Raw genomic sequence first — 19777 nt, 5'->3', positions numbered from 1 at the left:
TTAGTGCCGCTTAGCGGAGAGTGTGGCTGTGTAGAGGGGGTTTCCCCGAACGCGTGCGTACCTCAGAAGTTCCGGCACTAAGCACCGTCTCCTGTCCAGTGTCCAATTTGTATAGGCTATGCACTGAAAACGGCCCTTTTCTGACCCCTGACCTCACTGGACGGCCCGCCACTTTTTTCTACACCTTAGTGCCGCTTAGCGGAGAGTGTGGCGGTGTAGAGGGGGTCTCCCCGAACGCGTGCGTACCTCAGAAGTTCCGGCACTAAGCACCGTCTCCTGTCCAGTGTCCAATTTGTATAGGCTATGCACTGAAAACGTCCCTTTTCTGACCCCTGACCTCACTGGACGGCCCGCCACTTTTTTCTACACCTTAGTGCCGCTTAGCGGAGAGTGTGGCTGTGTAGAGGGGGTCTCCCCGAACGCGTGCGTACCTCAGAAGTTCCGGCACTAAGCACCGTCTCCTGTCCAGTGTCCAATTTGTATAGGCTATGCACTGAAAACGGCCCTTTTCTGACCCTTGACCTCACTGGACGGCCCGCCACTTTTTTCTACACCTTAGTGCCGCTTAGCGGAGAGTGTGGCTGTGTAGAGGGGGTCTCCCCGAACGCGTGCGTACCTCAGAAGTTCCGGCACTAAGCACCGTCTCCTGTCCAGTGTCCAATTTGTATAGGCTATGCACTGAAAACGGCCCTTTTCTGACCCTTGACCTCACTGGACGGCCCGCCACTTTTTTCTACACCTTAGTGCCGCTTAGCGGAGAGTGTGGCGGTGTAGAGGGGGTCTCCCCGAACGCGTGCGTACCTCAGAAGTTCCGGCACTAAGCACCGTCTCCTGTCCAGTGTCCAATTTGTATAGGCTATGCACTGAAAACGTCCCTTTTCTGACCCCTGACCTCACTGGACGGCCCGCCACTTTTTTCTACACCTTAGTGCCGCTTAGCGGAGAGTGTGGCTGTGTAGAGGGGGTTTCCCTGAACGCGTGCGTACCTCAGAAGTTCCGGCACTAAGCACCGTCTCCTGTCCAGTGTCCAATTTGTATAGGCTATGCACTCCTTTGAACAGCATCTATCAATTTAGATAAATAATTAATGTTTTAAATCCGTTTTTGTTACACAGAAACATAATATGTGATATATAGCTTCGTTTAAATGCTTAATTTATAGTTTTAATGTGCAAATGAACCGTTTTTCAATGGTTTTCAATGGTTTCTTTTTACTCTAGAGGGTACTCTTATTCTGAAGAGATCGTCCACCGGAAGTCTTATATTTGCTCCATTATATTTGCTGACTGAACACTGCTGTCTCTCTGTCTGTGTCTGTCCGTCAGCGAAAGTTATCTCTCGCTGTTTGCCTGACTATTCTCTCTCTCCCACCCTCCCTCTCTCTCCCTGTGTGTGTGTGTGTGTGTGTGTGTGTGTGTGTGTGTTGTGGGGGTGGGGCGGGGGGGACAGCCATGACGCAGCGGGACTTTTGAGATGGCTATTGGCAAAATAGGTTGACTTATTCGGATACATGCGTGTGACTGTTCGCCCCTGCCGGTTCTCTGAATTTTTATTTTTAAATAGGCTCTGTCATGATTAATTGACCACACATATGAAGTGAAACAACTGAATTCTATCCAAACGATATGTTATAAGTGAATTCCGTGCGTCAAAGAAGAAGTTTGAGAGCGTTTAATAAGCGAAAATAAGAAGTGAAGGCACTCGCACCCTGACTCGCACAACCAACAATGGCTGCCGTTCGTCTTTTTTCAGGCTGCGAACTCGCCACCTGATTGGCCAACTTTTGCTGTCAATCACAGAACGATGAGCGACGTTGCCATGTCCAGGTGTTGTAAGCGTGAAGTGGGTGTAAATTGGTTAGAGAAAGTGCGTCGACGCATGCGCAGTGCGCAGCTTTGTGTTTTTTCATGAAGCTGGTTGCTTGTTGCTCGCGCACGATCTGGCAACAGCGGTGCGTACGCATGCGCAGTGCGCAGTTTTTGACAAACACATGAACAAACACATGAACAAACACATGTTCAGCGAGTTTGCGGATTGTAGGTTAGATGCAAGGTTGCTTAATTTCTATGAGGATAACTCTATCTTGAGGGAAACCCAGGCAGGATTTAGAAAGAATTACTCTGCAGTGACCATATTTTTGTCCTGAAACATATTGTTGATTTATTTTACTTTAAAAAGAAGAGATTATTCTGTTCCTTTATAGAATACAGCAAGGCATTTGATATAGTCTGGAGGGATGCTCTTTGGTATAAATTGTCAAAAGTAGGCATCAAGGGCAAATTTATGGATGTAGTAATGAATATTTATACAAACGTTAAATTGTGTGTTTTTGTTAATGGCATGAAGCCAGAGTTTTTTGTAATTTTAGTAGGAGTTAGACAGGGGGAAAATGTTTCACCATTACTGTTTTCATTGTTTATTAATGACCTGGAGGACTACCTTATACCTTATACATATTGGCTGCCAGTCTATCAACTTTGAAGATGCAATGATTGATAACTATTTCCAGCTTATGTTATTGTTGTACGAGGAAGACACAATTGTCATGTCTAATACAAAGGAGGGATTACAGAAGGCAATAGACCTGATCTGTGGTTTATGTGAAAAATGGAAACTGAAGATCAATAGTGAAAAAACAAAGGTCACAGTCTTTGGATGTAGAGAAGCTGACACCAGTAAACTAAAGTTTGTTTGCAACTGGAGGTCGTTCATAGTTTTAAATATCTTGGAGTTGTTATGAATTATAATGGTTCATTTAAGATTGCTATTGAAGAGTTGTATAAGCAGGCCTCACGTGCCATGTACTGCCTCCTTTGTAAATGTAGAACATTTGATTTACCAGTAAATGTTGCAAAAAAAAAATGAAAAAATGCAAAGGTTAGAAAAATTACATCTTAAATTCCTCAAGTACATCCTAAAAGTAAAAACACCTACCTGTAGTAATATATGGTGAGTTGGGGAGGTACCCAATTTATATTTTAGTTAAAAAGAGACTATTGGGCACGGTTGATCGAAGGCAAAGAGAGTAAACTGAGCCGAGTAATCTACAACTGTCTGCTTAACCTGTTTAACACAGCTGTACATGTGTCACCATGGGTCTCACAAGTGAAGCATATACTGGACGACTGTCGTATGTCTTACCTGAGCTGACTCAGAAATGTAGTAACATTGACTGGTTGTAACTGTTGAACAAAGGTTGAAAGATCAGTTCTTGCTAAAGTGGCAAAGTGAACTTAATAGTGTAGACCTCATGTGACATTTATGTTGAGTTCAAACAAGAGTTTAAGTTTAAAATACCCTATAGTACAAACATAAAAATCATAAGTGCAGAGTCTGCAGACAGGCCATTTGTAAAATGGGCTGGAAAGAAGCCAGAGGTTATGACATTTATGTACGGACAACCGAGTTCACGAGTTCAGTTCCACGTTCTGTTTGAGTGCAAGAATACCAGCATTATGATTTTTTGACAAAAACACCTGCCAAGGTATGATATAACTCACTCATCTATTTTGAAACTAATTTTATTACTGCAATCTGATAAGCCAAAAGCTATTTGTAAATTGGGTGCTTTTAATGAAAACCTTTTTTCTCTGACATGCCTTTTGTCTGTATGAATATTGTTATGTATTGTATACTGTCTATTTATGAATCTGTGCTCCATACCATGTGAACATGGTCGTGAGTTAAATAAATGATGATTATGAGCTATTTTTGAATAACCGAGTGTAAAATAGGTTTTAAAGTGGTTAAAACTGATTTTGATGCTATTAACTAATTTGGCTGGGGACCTTCTGGAACTCCCTCAAGGGCCCCTGGGGGAACCACTGACCCCACTTTGAAAACCACTGATCTTGACAACTGCGTGCACGAGCAAAACGTAACACCACTGGACACTAAGTGATGTTTTTGCCATCACATCACACCCATCATATCACACCATGGCACTGTGTGAGGTCTCATTATTCTGAATTTGTAAGAACACCACATTTGTGCTTTCAGTAAAGGGAAGTAATTCAGTTGCAATAAGGAACATATCTACGCATATCGCACATATCTACGCACATAGCAGCCCTACCTCAATATTTACATACTGACATATTAACTACAACACACAAACATATACACACACACACACAAATGGACATACACATCTACATGTTAATAGATACTTATACTCATATACTGTACAGTGTGTACATACACACACACACACATGGATCATATTCAGAATTAGGATCCATGCACACAAGACCTTCAAGCACCTCATCATGTACTGTGACTAATTTACATACTTTGCTATTTCTTTACCTTCTACTTACTATTGTTGTTTGCTACTCTTAGTTATTTATTTGTTATTATTGTTATTGCTGCTACAATGTTGTACAACCAAAATTATTGTTTTGTACACATCCCACGTTTAAGATCAAGGCTCAAGGCAAACCAGAACTCTTCGCCATTCTTTCTCTCGGCCTCTGGGCAGGGCTGCTGTCTTATATGACCTGCAGGACCTGCACTTTTTATTTTCACTGACTCTTTCTTAAGTCTTATTTATAGTTATCGCACAGTGATGGATGACTTATTAATTAATTTATTAACTTCTTTTGCTTTAAAATCTATTATTTTTGATGAAGCTTTAGTTTTCTAGTCTTTGTCTTCTGTCTGCATTATTGATGCAGTGCCATTTGAACAGAACCTTTTTCACTGCTGCAACTTGGCATTTTCTTTTTGCTGCAACTTGAGGGTTGATTTGCTCTTTTTTGAAAAGTGATTTTCAGACTTTCAAGTTTTGTTGTAACGAAGGCAGAACCTTCTTTTTGCTTTTGTATGTTGCCAGGTGAGCTGAGCAGTTCAACAGCAGAGGGAGCTGACGATGTGATAGACATGAATTACTGAGGGTGATGATGCAGTAGTGCAGGGGTCTTCAACAGGGGGTCCGGGACCCCTAGAGGGTCCTCAGAGTTACTACAGGGGGGCCGCCAAATCTTTGTGTGATAGGCTTTGTGAGCTTGTAGATCGGCTATTTTTGGCAAAGTGGTTTTATGTAGAGGGAAAAGGGAGCAAACCAAGTACAGAGCCAAAGGTCAAATTTGCTTAGTGTTGAGGTTTTAAGTGGTTAAATGTCCACCATTAATTTACACAACACCGATAGTCAATGAAACTATCTATGAAATCCATGAAAAAGTTTAATCTGCAACACAATTTTATACAATATGTAGTGGGTGTCCCTGTTTCATCTCTCTCTCAGCTAAGGGGTCCATGGCCTGAAAAACGCTGAAGACCCCTCCATTAGTGAAAACAGAAAGACATAAATCACCCTGGAGCAGAACAAAATGTCTTTCTTTTCAAGCATTTGAAGGCTCAGTTAAAAAACAACTACTTACTTAAAATGTTTTATTCAAACAGCATATAAAAACAATAATTATATAAAATGATAACAAACAGCATCTCTAAGTACAGGTGTACAGTGGAATGCATAGCAGAGGATTGTCATAATAACAGTAGTTTTGAACATTCAAGGTCTCAACCTCTAATTACATTAATTGTATCACAGGCTGAGGCTATTGGCACATTTGTTTCCCCCCATGGATAACTCTTTCTATGAAACCCATGTCTATAATGCCTTCTAAACATAATATCACTGTATAATTATAGTTAAATGCACTCATAAATAAACTCAACAATAACCATAATACATTATAAAGCTTTATATAATTACTTATAAGGACAAATAGATTGTAATGTAAGTATGTTTATAATGCAATATAGACATGGGTTTCAAAGAAAGTGTTACTGTGACGGGTTAACATTACTGTTACTATACAGTATACTCATACTAACATGCTTACAGGCTCTAACGCAGCTTCATGAAGAAATATACAGCAATATGAACACAAATGTACACATTAAATCCATCTAATTAATTTCCTTCTGTGATGGTTATATTTTAAATACAATATATTAAATACAGCAAAACAACGTACACGGACAAAAACATAAGACACACTGTACAGATAGAGGAAAAGTGCTGGTATTTGATAGATAACCTTTAGGATTGTCTTTGTGGGTCAGATTAAGTACCTGAATGATTCAACAAGCCATGCTAAGTGCAACCGATTCAAGCAGGTTGAGAGAATATCAGCCCAAAGGTCCTTATCATCTTAAAATTACAACAAAAGATATGTAAAATATTACAGTAAACAGTTATTTATTTCCATAGCTTCTAACGTAAAGGCCAGCTTACAGTAAAATACTGTACTAAGCATTTGTAATGAAAAGCTGAGAACAGTAAATAATCACAAAGCTTCCTGAAGATCTCATGTCAGGGAATTCGTCTTGACCTTTGAGGATGTTTCTGAGGTCACTAGTCTGTGGCTCTTCAGATATTAGACTCCCCCGTGTTCTGACCACTCTTGGATGACTGAGGATTAAAGAAGGTAAAAGCACAAGGGTCTCATTCCTTGTTCATTCGTGATGCAGACTGGCTGTGCTGAGACACTGAGAAACAAGCCGCTGCACTTTCACACCAGCTATGATAACAAAAATAATATAAAATTGTGCCAAATAACTTTCTTGTGTTGTGTAATATTGACACTAAAAATAAAAACAGGTTTATAGTAGATTTGATATGATATGAGATGAAATCATGTATTCAGTTTCTCTGTTGTCTCTTCTTAGCCACATGACCCCTAGCATCCCTATTCTGGGCATGTCCATAATAGGTGCACATTCAGTGAAAATAGTCAGTCTACGAGCAGTCAGTCTCACAACATTGTGAGCCTCTAGGTTGGCTATAAAAAATAAAAAAAGGTTTATCATTTTTATTACAGAAAAGGGTTGGGATACCAACAATACCAGGTTGGCTATTTCTGCTGAATAGACTTGGTGTAGAGGGAAAACAGAAGGGGCCAAGTATAGACCCTTGGGGGACCCCAGTCAACAAAGTATGTAGGGTGTAAGTAAGTGGTTAATATGGTGCTGTTGGATTACTAGATTATCCAGCCATTCTAAATATAAATCAAAATATCTAACAAATTTGAGCTTTGTGATTCAAAATATGTGTCTTGTCAGGTAGCTTACCGGTGCCTTGCTGGACTGGGAGTTGCTGAAATCTGAGTACTTCTTCTTCTGGGGTGAACGGATGCTGGGCATTAACTTCCCATACTCCTCTCTCACCTACAGGGGGCAAAATCGAGCACTCTGTAATGAATCTGCATTCAGGTTTGACATCATCATTAGTCACTGCACACCTCATTGCTTGTAAAACAAAGTGCTTTTCAGTGGTGTAAAGTAACTAAGTACATTTACTCAAGTACTGTACTTAAGAACAAACTTTTGGTATATATATTACTGGAGTATTTCCAGTTTTCAGTACTTTTACTCAACTACATCTCAGAGGCAAATATTGTACTTTTAATCCACTACAATTATTTGAAAACTTTAGTTACTAGTTACTTTGTAGATTTGGATTATTATTACAAAACATACCACTTCAGCCTTATATATTTCGGCCTTTTGAAAATAGCCGATTTACAAGCTCACAAAGCGTCACTATGCGACGCATTGTGAGCTTGTAGATCTGCTATTTTCAAAAGATTTCTTTATACATTTTGAAATTGTGAAATGGGACATTCTGCACATGAGTACTTTTACTTTTGGTACTTTAAGTAAATGTTGATACCAGAAAGTTTACATTCCGGACTTTTACTTGTAACAGAGTATTTCTACATTGCAGTATTGATACTTTTACTTAAGTAAAACATGTTGAGTACTTTTTCCACCACCACTGGTGCTTTTCAATTGTTTCGAATTAAGTGTGTGCCAAACCTGTTTAGGGAGCAGGCAGTGCATGACGAAAAGCAGAACGCCCTGCAGGCTGTTGAGGAGGGTGAACAGGTACGTTAGAGCTATTGTGCTCTCGTCGAATTGGAAACAACCGAATATCCACATGGTACCCAGCACACAGAGTTGAGCCACTGCAGTGATGATGAAAGCCCTGCAAGAGGAGACGGTACATGAAAGCCACATTTATGCTTCTGTGACATGTGTGAAGTGTTGTGCAATGTGTCGCTTAAAAAAAAAAAGTTATTTATCTTTGTTGAGCAACACGATGCATGACACTTTGTTACAGTAAGAATTAGGCAACTACCGGCTCAAAATGACTGGGCCTTTTGATCGCAAACTTACTTAATTTTGTGTAATTTGTCGAGGTCAGGGTTCAAACTGGAGAACTTTTGTGCCAGCTTCCACACAGTGATGAGGAAGAAGAAGATGTTGATCTGAAAGGTATTACAGGATTAAGAAAAAAAAAGTGTGAAGTAGCTCTATATTATTAATATTATTCACTAACACAGGTCTCTCTCCCAGCCAGAAAGCCCACGTAGTCTACATGTGGGCTAACTGGCATGGGTTGGAAGTGGGCAAGCCCATGTTCTCTCCGGATTAGATAAAATAGATATCTCGACCTGAAAATGTATTTTTTGTTTACTTACGGCGAGGCAGAGAGACCCCTGTTACTGAACAAACACGCAATGATTACTGTTGCTATTTAGAGCTTTAATTTACATGGTTATTCAATTTGGCTCATGTTTTTATTTACTCACCATAATGATGGCACAGGCAGGGCCAAAGAAACCCCAAATAAATCCATTTTCCAAGCTTAACCAGCAGCTGTAAAACACATGGAAAATTCACCGCATTGGTGCTGGTACAGAGGCTAAAATGGTATGGAGAGGAAAACATAGATCAAATGGGTGTCAGTCAGTATTGGAAACTCACTGTCGCTTAGTGCCGTATCCTTTGGCATTTGCTATGGCAGAGACAATGACAATGACGGCGGGGACTCCATAACCTCCCGCCATCATGTAGAGGCGCTTGAACGATGTGTTAAAGACAAGGACCACCATTCTGAAGAGCTGTATCCCCTCCAGACACATCCAGCAGAATGCTGCCAGGTAGAAGAAATGCAGAAGACCTGCTACCACAGCACAGCCAGTCTGATGTCGAGAAGAGAGAGGTGGTTAGGAGGAGAAACAAAACATCCTGAGAAATGACAGAAACCAAAGAGTGCTTTGCTGTGTTGTTTACTGCCTTACAGTAATTGGAGGAAACCCATTACATAACAATATTAAGTAATGTTAATGTAATGTATAGCTTTTAGAAATAAGTTACAGTTATTTTGTCAAGTAACACATTTCCTTATTATTTATGGTTTTATTTTCCAGTTCGTAAATAATTCATGGATACTAAATACAATGCAACCGATTGTCTACCATTCACTATTTATACTTTATTTGTTTTTCTAAACATATACTGTACCACACAGGGGCTGCAGCTTCTGAGTTATTCATGTTTCATTATGACATTGAAATTTACGCTGCTTCTCTATTCCATATAGCTTACTGTACCTCCTCCATTTAATACTATGGCTAGTCCTGACAGTGAGCACATAATGGAAGCACAACTCCACTGTGCTTGTCATGCATTCTGACAGTACACCTTGTGACGTTTTTTTCACTGTTAGATTAGATCAGATTAGACTTCATTGTCCCTGTTAGGAATATTTGTTTTCACAGTCTGTTCCCACAGACTGTTTCCACAGTCTGTTGGCTTCACACAGAAACACATAAGATGTGTATTTACCTGGTTCTCTGTGCGGGAGATGCCGGCCAGGAAGATTAGGTTGGCAATGAAGAGGCTGATGCAGAGGTGCAGGTGAATGGTGTTCCGGGGACTCTGGATGGAGCGGATCAGTGCGAACGTGAGGATGCACAGCAACAGACACAGTAATGACAGGGACAGTCCCACCCAGGTGATCAGCTGCAGCTCAAATGTATGCTATTGGGAGAATAAAGGGGGGCAGGGGTTACTTCATATGCGAGGATCAAACTCTGGACTTCTGTTTGTCCAGACCCTAACAGGTCAATTTTTACAACTTTCAGAATGAAATTACCACTCAGTATTTTACTATTATGCAACAGGGGACTCTTAACCTCAACATCATAGAGGGCCATGAGCACTGCAAAGCTGCTGAGATGGTTGCAGGAACAGACAGTGTAGTCCGAGGTGCTATTCACAACGCTGCAGCCATGAGAAGACCATGCCCCACCGTCCTTTGTGGAATCCCAGTAGACACAGGTGTGGTTAGCTTCATGTTCCTGTTAAACACACCAGACGTTGGCATACGTTTTTTATAACAACAGATTGTCAAGGTTTACAGTCATCCTGCTGACATCGATCATACATAAGTCCTGATTTGTGAACAGTGAAGGCCAAGCGTATGTTTCTTGCCTGTGTCAGGTGGCTGAAGGTTAAAACCACTGGATCTTTGAGCAGGTCTGTATCTTTGTTACTAATGCAGGCCGTCACCACTTTGGAGTTGATCCGGAGGTCTTCGCTTGGTTTCATCCCGCTGAAACTTTCCAGGTTCTTGTAGGTCAGCAAAGACACTGAGGCAAAGCCTGTAACAATCCCACACAAGACATACTTGATTCAGATGACATCCATTGGATTCATAAGGTATTTGGAGTCTTTGATGAAAGTATGGGGGTAGGGCTGTGAATCTTCTGCTATCTCACGATTCAATTCGATTCCGATTCTTGGGGGTCACGATTCCTCATTTTTCAAAACAAACGATTCTCGATTCAAAAACGTTTTTTTCCGATTCAGCCCAGAACTTGACACTTCTCAAAAATGTCATTATACAAAAATACCAAAAAAAAAAAAAATCCCCCCCCCCCACACCCATAGAGGGGTGGGGGAAATATTTTATCCCTCTGAAATATTTTATCCCTCTGTAACTGTGCCGTATTATACGACTTACCAAACCAACCCAATGGCAGGGGGAATACTCACACCTTTCCTCCTGTTAACCCACTACCACAGTCCTGTTATTCTATCTCTGCACACCCTGTCTAATACGACCAGCTGTCCATCCTCGTCACCCCACCCAATGTCAAAATAGTGAACTATTATGACATTCTCATACTGGTAATAAGCGGGATAACTAAAAACAATGATGACAGTGATAATGCTGAGAAAAGTGATAAATACAATGATAGAGATGTTGATGATGACAATGATGGGTACCTGGGTAAGAGGAGGCAATTCCTGCAGCTGTCTCCCACTGGATATCCAGCAGGGCATGGTAAGAAGACAAGGATTGGGGTCCCTGGGGTGGGTCACCGTCCCTCCGTATCAATATTTCCAACTCTGCACCAAAACAATCAAGTAGATTTCATATCTTTACATGCAAGTATTGTGTGGCAGTATAGGAAACACATGTAAAAACAAACCAAAAAAAACAAAACAAGTTACACAACCGCCCTATTGGCAGAGCAAGCTTTGTTTGGAATGGAATAAACAATAATGACTGAATTGTACTGTATATTTCTCAGTGAATATCGGGATATTCTCGCATCGCCATGACAATCCGAGATCTCCACCTAGCAAATCTGATAGGTCTGGTGACAACTTACTTCAATAGAGTTGCTAAAATTGTGAGGAAACAATTCTGAGACAATAATAAAAAAAGAACAGCGTTAATTTGCAGAACCAATGGGCGGTCGTTCATATACTGTATATATAGGGATTGTGATAGGATTTGTTTTCACCGCTGTTCTAGCAACTACCGGTATCGGTATAGGCAGAGATCTCTGATTGTCTGGCCACGTTAAACCCTGCTATTCCGGACATACTTTTTTACCTGTGTGAGTTTTGTTTTTGTTAGTCTCTGCGTTTTTGAGCAGGGGCGCGATCAGCATCAGAGCATTCTCCACTATGTTCAACACTTTGGACACTTTCTTGTTATCCTTGATGTCGCCACCAGACAGGAGCTTGTCTAGTGCAGACAACAGTTCCTATTGGCCCAAAGGAGGAAGAGCAAACATGTGAGGAGGAAGGAACAGAGCTCCGGAAACAGAATCAGAAGAACTAGAGACTTTCTGTCTCCGTACTATTTCTGTTCAGTGTATACAGAGTACAGTGTTTTGTTTAAGCATCTCTACATCACACTATGGCAGTGGTTCTCAACCTTTTCAGGTTGTGAGCACCTAAAATAATCATGTTTGAACTGGGGACCCCCCACCCTGATAAGCACCTGGAATAGTATAATAATAATAGGAGTAGAGGCATTCAATTTTGTTTGACTCGGTTCCACAGATACTGTAAATATTGTGAAAATAGAAGATCTAAAAGCGTTGCGAGCTTGTAAATCGGCTATTTTCGCAATTTCTTCTTATTTGTCAATTTGGCCAATGTTGACCAGTTTTTATAGTATAGGTTGTTGATTACTTTTGATAAATTAATGGTATTTTTTTCCTTTAATTTATATTTTAGTTATCAAAAAGGTCTTAAAAGTCCTTAAATTGTCACTTCACTGTCATCTGGGGACCCCCCCAAAATCAGTTGGGGACCCCCCTGGGGATCCCGACCCACAGGTTGAGAACCACTGCACTATGGAATCTCCGATCTCTATGCTTGTAAAAAGAAAAGCCACATCAATTCATTTTAAGTAGTAATACCTCGAGCAGGAGGTCTGCATTGAAATCTGTTACAGTTGAAGTGTCATTGTCAGTCAAATCCAGACAATTGTTCTTGAGTTGTTTCAGTATACCCTGCAGCACTGGGAGTTCCTGGGAATGAGAACATTAAAGAGAATGAGTTTTACAAAGCAGAGAACAGTTTGATTATACTGTATATATGAACACTGCTGGTGAAATTGTGTCAGGTATATATATATATAGTTACATCTTCCAGGTTTTCTCCACTCGCGAACACATCACACTTCAGCTCTGTGGAAACAGAAGGATTGGTTGGATTGGTTAGGTTGGTTTGCCAATGGTAACATCAGATTACATAAACACTTAAAATGTGCTTAGTGAAACAAGTATGATTTAGAAACATGTCACGATGTTAAGTGATGCATGTGAAGTCTCACCTGCACAACGTGACTTGTTGTTTCCGTAATTAGTGAAGCCACCGTGGCATGCACAGTGATAACTTCCAATTGTATTGGTACATTCTGCATTCTGTCCACAACGCCCATCTTCACACTCATCTATATCTATAAACAAGGGTAAAAAGAAGACATCCTAAGAAACATGACAAAAGTGTAGAATATCGTTGATGCTAAAGGAAGTCACAACTTGCAATGTGTTATGACAACATCATACATCAGTAAAGGACAAGGAAAGTACATTGCGGTTGAATCCAATATTTCGATTTCTTTAAATGTTCTTCTGCACTGCAATTTCACTCTTTTAAATGTATATTTTCTTTACTTTTTAGTTTTTAATCTATTCAAATGTCCTTTTATATTGTGTTTTTGCTCTGTGTCCTGAACAGGTGTTTCCTATTAAGGAGATAGATCATTAAGGGTTCGAGGTCTATAAGGCTCGAAGCCTTATTGCATCTCTTGGCTTTCACTATTATTATTATTCTGCAGTTTTATCTGTCCTGGCCTAACCGTGTGGTCACTTTTTACGAAACTTGGCAATATGGTAGAGGGCTATGCCAAAAGACACGAAACTCACAACCATTGGCCAAAGGGTGGCGCTGTAGCACTCGAATAGCTCAGTCGTTAAAGCGCTGGTAATGTACCAGCCTATGAGTCCCAAAGGTCAAGGGTTCGATTCCTGTCAATGGCCATGGTTTGAAGTGTCCATGAGTGAGGTTCTCAACCCCAATTGCTCCCCTCCGTACTATCCACAATCCCTCTGCTCAGCTGTTGAGAATGTTCATTTGTTAATTGCGGAAAGTACACCTACATGTATGCAGCCTTTGACAAATTTCGTGATCGGGGATAAAACCATCCTCACAGGTGCAGCTGTAATCTCCGATCGTATTGGCACACTTTGCATTGGTTCCACAGATGTCGGGCTGCTCCACACATTCATTGATATCTTGTATTAAGAAACAGATAGGTCTTTGTTTTTCATATATTTGATGCATGAATGTTGCAGTAAAATGCAGACTATGTACATACAGTATAGATCACTACCTGTGGTGTCAGTGGTTCATATTGTAAAACGATACCTATGCATGTTGAAGGGGTGGCACACTTTAATGTCCCTAGAATCAAAACTAAATGTGGAGAAGCAGTATCCAGTTTTTATGCACCACATACAGGTATTCTCTCAGTTCTTTTAAATCCAATATTTCAATTTCTTTAAATATTCTTCTGCACTGCAATCTCACTCTTTTAAATGTATATTTTCTTTACTTTTTAGTTTTTAATCTATTCAAATGTCCTTTTATATTGTGTTTTTGCTCTGTGTCCTGAACAGGTGTTTCCTATTAAGAAGATAGGTGTTTAATTTATTTCTTTTTTTCCTTTCCTTTCCTTTTATTTTTATGGAATTCAAATGTCCTTTTACAATGTTACATCTTACATTTATGCAGCCAGTGTGACAAATGCACAGATTACTGTTGCTGCTAAAGGAAGTCACCACTTGCAATGTGTTACAACACATACATCAACATCATACGTCAGTAAAGGACATGGAAAGTACACCTACATGTATGCAGCCTGTGTGACAAATGCATAGATTACTGTGAGGGTTTTCACTGGTGTCTCACCTAAGCATGCAACATTGTCGCCCTGACGAAAACCATCCTCACAGGTACAGTTGTAATGTGCGATTGTATTGGAACACTTTGCATTGGGTCCACAGATCTTGGGGTCCACCACACACTCATTGATATCTTGACGTGGAAATGGATAGTTTTTTTAATATATATATATATATTTGATGCTTGAATGTTGCAGTAAAATGCAGACTATGTACATATTGTGTACCGTATAGATCACTACCTGTGGTGTCACTGGTTCATATTGTAAAATCATACCTTGGCATGTTGTAGGGGTGTCAAATGTGAAGCCCTTTGGACACTTGCAGTGGTAGCTGCCCACAGTGTTGATACACTCTTGTGCGACACCACAGGGATTATCATCGCATTCATCGTAGTCTGGGATCAAACACCAAGGCATGTGGATGAGGAGAGAGAAGGTTAACAAAGGTTAACAGTAATCACCAACTGATTGGGTGGTCCTCTGGTGAATGTGTTTTAGGGACTGATGATGTCTAAATATTATGCTAAGCTAGAAAGAAACTGTCCCTAGAATCAAAACTGAATGTGGAGAAGCAGTATCCAGTCACTCTTTTAAATGTATATATTTTTTAGTTTTTTGTTTTTAATCTATTCAAATGTGCTTTTATATTGTGTTTTTGCTCTGTGTCCTGAACAGGTGTTTCCTATTAAGGAGATAGGTGTTTAATTTCTTTATTTTTTTCCTTTCCTTTCCTTTAATTTTTACGGAATTCAAATGTCCTTTTACAATGTTACATCTTACATTTATGCAGCCAGTGTGACAAATGCACAGATTACTGTTGCTGCTAAAGGAAGTCACCACTTGCAATGTGTTACGACACATACATCAACATCATACGTCAGTAAAGGACATGGAAAGTACACCTACATGTATGCAGCCTGTGTGACAAATGCATAGATTACTGTGAGGGTTTTCACTGGTGTCTCACCTAAGCATGTAACTTTGTCGCTCTTACGAAAAGTCCTCATTTCACGATCGGGGATAAAACCACCCTCACAGGTGCAGTTGTAATCTCCGATCGTATTGGCACACTTTGCATTGGGTCCACAGATGTCGGGGTTCTCCTCACACTCATTGATATCTTATTGATGCACATGTATTAAGAAACGGATAGGTTTTAGTTTTTCATACATTTGATGCATGAATGTTGCAGTAAAATGCAGTCTTATAACAGTATGTACATACAATATAGATCATGTGGTGTCAGTGGTTCATATAGTAAAATGATACCTGTGCATGTTGTAGGGGTGAAAGCTATGTAGCCCTTTGCACACTGGCAGCGGTAGCTGCCCTCTGTGTTGATACAGTCTTGGTCTTCACTGCAGGGTGATGCACCACCATCGCATTCATCCTCGTCTGGGATCAAACACCAAGGCATGTGGATGAGGAGAGAGAAGGTTAACAAAGGTTAACAGTAATCACCAACTGATTAGGTGGTCCTCTGGTGAATGTGTTTTAGGGACTGATGATGTCTAAATATTATGTTAAGCTAGAAAGAAACTCAATGGTTTTAGACTCTTACCTATACAGCTCATCTTCCTGCCTCGCCCCGTCTTTATATATCCTGGCCCACAGTCTTGTGACAACACGATCACTATGAGGAGGTTAAGAACTGCAAAGAGAGAAGAATCCTGTCAGTCAATAATTGGCAGACAAAGGGGTTGTCTCCAGGTTCTAACCATTAATGTAATAATGACATTATTGACATCCATGTTGAATTACTGATTCTATTTGACCATTTGGATATATTCTAATGTGGATACATGCAAACCACATCTTTCAGAAGGCTCAGCAAGTTCAGCAGAACAGTTAAATCCCCTCATTCTCTGCCCTGATTTCCTTAGATTGTTCCTGCAACATCTGCACACAGGATTTGCCCATGTTCAACCTGAGCTGCACATGGACAACCGGAGGAACCCACTTCCTCTGCATGAGGAAACCATGAGCTGACATGGTGCTGTTAGATGACTTTATGTCCTCAGGCTGTGTGAATGAACAGCTTAATGAGGACATATCCACAAAATAGGAGGAAGGTGTGGAAAACAGGAAGAGAGATGTTGTTTTTTCTCAGCTCCATCTTTGTGGTAATTCTATCTTATAAAATAAATGTTAAAAAATCATTATGGATGAGTTTAAACAGTTTCTCATTATTACCTATATTGCTGAGCAAATTACTAATATTTGTGAAAAATATTCACTCTGCAGTGTATTCATTTGCCATCTGTCATTGCAACAGGAACTTTCCATTTACCAGCAGGCCTAGACAGGACAGTGTGCATGTCTTATGACAGAAAGTTCTCAAATTGGTACATTAGTTATAAAATCCCCATTGAGGTGAGCTGCTTCCGGGGCTGATTTCGCTCTTCACCACCATACGAACCACTCATATTGAGAATGTGTCAGTGTTGTCACCTTGTTGTGATCGCATGGCAACAGAGAATGAATGCTTCCTTGTCTGAGGGAGTGCATCTGTGTACATGAGTGTGTGTGTGTGTGTGTGTGTGTATCAGACTGACAGAATATATCATGGGTGCTGTGGGATGAGCTCACAGTTTATTAATATAACCAAAAGTGGTTGAACAGATGATCTAATAACATCCACTGAAATAAATGCTTCTGCGTTCAGCATCACTGATTCCCTGATCTTAAATGAACTATCTTCCTTCGTATTCTCAGGCCGCCTCATACTGTAATTGCAGCAACAATTAAAAATGTTCCATCAATAGGAATACATACAATATTACAAGATACATACAAAACTAGTTTTGTATGTATCAGTGGACGGTTGGCATTAACTTTAAGTCACCATGTGTGCATTTGTTGTTCACTTGGCCTAGAGAATTCTAAAAAGAGACAAACATAGAAAATTCAATGGCTTTATTATTTATCAGATTATTCATATTAATTCAATGGAATATTCAAAATAATAATGTATTAATTTAACTGAAATGTATTACACCACTTGTACAACAATTTAACTACATTGTTGTGAATAAAAATTCTTATATAATATCCAGAATATTTACATTAATTTGTATTGAGCTACTGTAGTATGTTTAACAAGATACTAGATTTACATGAATCACTTAAACCCTATTGTGTACGTCAAATCGTTCTTCTATTTTCAGTTTTTCACTGAATGTTCTTCTATATTTGCCAAATGTTCTTCTATTTTTTGCCGACTGTTCGCCTGAATGAGGGACACTAGGGTTAATGTGGTTTACATTTCATCAGCAGCCAGTTGGCTTCACGCTTTCCTTCTCTGACCAAATGTTTTCCCTCTCTCTAAGCACATAATAGATTTTTCTTTTTCCATAGCCAAGGTCCGTCTGTGGAAACAGATGTGACATTTGACTCACCCAGTATCAGGAGGGTCCTCCCGCTTGTCATGATGAAGAAACTAATCACATCCACTCCTCAGTTCGAAATTGCTGTGCTGAACAATAAGCAAAGCGCTGACAATGACGTCCACCAAATAAAAGATTAAAAAGCTTGAGAAATGAGTGGTATCTCATCAGCCCCGGCCGGCCCCGTACTTTTTCCGTCTCCCTCTCTGTTATTTGAATCTCCGTGTGTCTGCTGAATCTCAACTGACGTTGCACGGCTCTCTGGACAGACTTTTTCAGCTGCTCTCTGAGTCACGCCTCTGAGGAAGGGAAGGAGGAGTGTTGGAGGCATCATCAGGTTTTGTGGTACTTTTGGTTGCTTCAGCAAAAAGGGGTAGTTGTGTGGGGAGGGGTAGGGGTGAAGGAGACCACTGGGTGTGTATTAATCTCTACTCCAGTTCCACAATGCCAAATCTATACCACAATGTCGATGTGGCCAACAGCGTTTATCAGAGGGCTTTATCTTCTCTCTCCCACTCCTCTTTCAGTGGGGTTCTCTACTCCTGCATTCCTTTACCAGAACGAAACACTCCCCAGATAATGGCTTTGACCTCTGCAGGCCGTGCAGAGTAGATAAGAGGTCACAGAGTTGGAACAGTGTATGGGGCAAGTCACTGTGGGAGAGAGTGTTGGGCTGGTTCATTGTTAATGTGATGACATGTATATGGCTTACTCCCTTTGTCTTTGACTTCATCTGCCCATACAGATAACAATCATGAACGTAATTGAATAAGTCCCACAGGCCTAACAATGGATTTATTGCCAACGTCAGTCTATTTTCTCTACTTTCACATGATTCAATTATGTTTTATTTTAAGTGAACTGACTAGGGACAGATTACTTTCTAGAGTAAGACTTTGTAAAGGGCAAATACAGCTGTGGCCTAGAATATTATTTTGTTTACGGCTACAGTACATACAGCCAACCACAATAGCCAGAGCTGTGCAATAGTGGTGTATTTGCACTAAATTAACACCTTTTCCCGCAGGCTCCGAAAGAAAGCACTTCTGCTTCTCCATCTATTTGGCAGCTGTTATGAGGAAGTACAAGTGCTGACAAAAAACATGTTTTTTTTTTTAGCGTATCAAGTCAACTACTTATGTAGTTAGCTAGTTTGTCCTGGGTTAGCACTTTGCCTGTGACAAACCTTCAAGATGGAAGTAATTTAATACGACATGGTTGTTTGTTGTATGATGCAGAATTATTGTTTTTTAACTCAAATGTCCTGTAGGTGGGTACAATACCCATAGGACAGATATGTTGTTGCATTTCCGCCAGTTTTTCTTGATTTTGTTTTCAGCTCACAGTGGTACGGTCATTTTCAGGTCTGTCGATGAAATGCCCCATGAGGTCTGTGTCATTTTAGGGTGAGGATTGTTGGTCCATGCTTGTGAACAATAGGGAGGACATTGTACTTTGTGTGCCAGGGAACATGTTGATAGACCTCTGACACTGGCAGCTGGGGCTAAACACAGTGCTTAGTTATGAGGCCGACCTATTTCACTGCCACTTTAATGTGACCAAGCTTATGATGTCACTATCATATGACTTCACTATCTTCTCCCACTAAAGATACTTCTGCATTTGCCTGCCCTTAAAGACCTTGTTTCCAATCAAATATCCACCATTTTAAAAACAAGGTAGTAACTGTCGTATTAAATAAATATATGATACTGTAATTAATAGGTGTGGTAGATATTGGAGGATGACACATATTGTGCGTCTTTCCTCTGACTAAGCATGGTGATAAAACTAGTGAATAGAAAGGGAGATTTAGGAATGA

General features: G+C 40.2%; 1 protein-coding gene across 6 annotated transcripts; it reads right to left on the bottom strand.

Annotated features, from left to right (window-relative positions):
• Positions 1–5362: 5362 nt before the first annotated feature.
• LOC308099188 (adhesion G protein-coupled receptor E5-like) lies at positions 5363–18338 on the bottom strand. Of its 6 annotated transcripts, XM_080447823.1 has the most exons (21): positions 17968–18338; positions 16131–16220; positions 15839–15964; positions 15537–15689; positions 14845–14964; positions 14575–14700; positions 13764–13898; positions 12935–13060; positions 12745–12788; positions 12519–12629; positions 11702–11855; positions 11086–11208; positions 10288–10457; positions 9990–10154; positions 9640–9834; positions 8776–8993; positions 8601–8667; positions 8185–8276; positions 7825–7993; positions 7078–7173; positions 5363–6418 (listed from the first exon to the last, which is right to left on the bottom strand). In XM_080447823.1, exons 1-21 carry the CDS (start codon positions 17996–17998, stop codon positions 6377–6379), a joined length of 2553 nt encoding a protein of 850 aa, XP_080303949.1. In that variant the 5' UTR covers positions 17999–18338; the 3' UTR covers positions 5363–6376. The 6 variants fall into 6 exon arrangements, with proteins under 6 accessions (XP_080303949.1, XP_080303950.1, XP_080303951.1 ...); XM_080447824.1 differs by lacking the exon at positions 14575–14700 and having other exon boundaries at positions 17968–18335; XM_080447825.1 differs by lacking the exon at positions 13764–13898 and having other exon boundaries at positions 17968–18334.
• Between the last annotated feature and the right edge of the window lie 1439 nt (positions 18339–19777).

Source organism: Gymnoscopelus braueri (genome assembly GCF_963280865.1).
Source record: "Gymnoscopelus braueri genome assembly, chromosome: 13".
NCBI classification, from domain to species: Eukaryota; Metazoa; Chordata; class Actinopteri; order Myctophiformes; family Myctophidae; genus Gymnoscopelus; species Gymnoscopelus braueri.
This window is presented reverse-complemented; position numbering and strand designations above follow the sequence as displayed.

Coding starts and splice junctions, on each gene's coding strand:
- LOC308099188 (XM_080447823.1), bottom strand. CDS start 17,998: ATGACAAGCGGGAGGACCCTCCTGATACTGG. Junction 11,209..11,701: donor CAAAAACAAAACTCACACAG/GTAAAAAAGTAT, acceptor GTTTTGGTGCAG/AGTTGGAAATATTGATACGG. Junction 8,668..8,775: donor GGATACGGCACTAAGCGACA/GTGAGTTTCCAA, acceptor TGTGTTTTACAG/CTGCTGGTTAAGCTTGGAAA.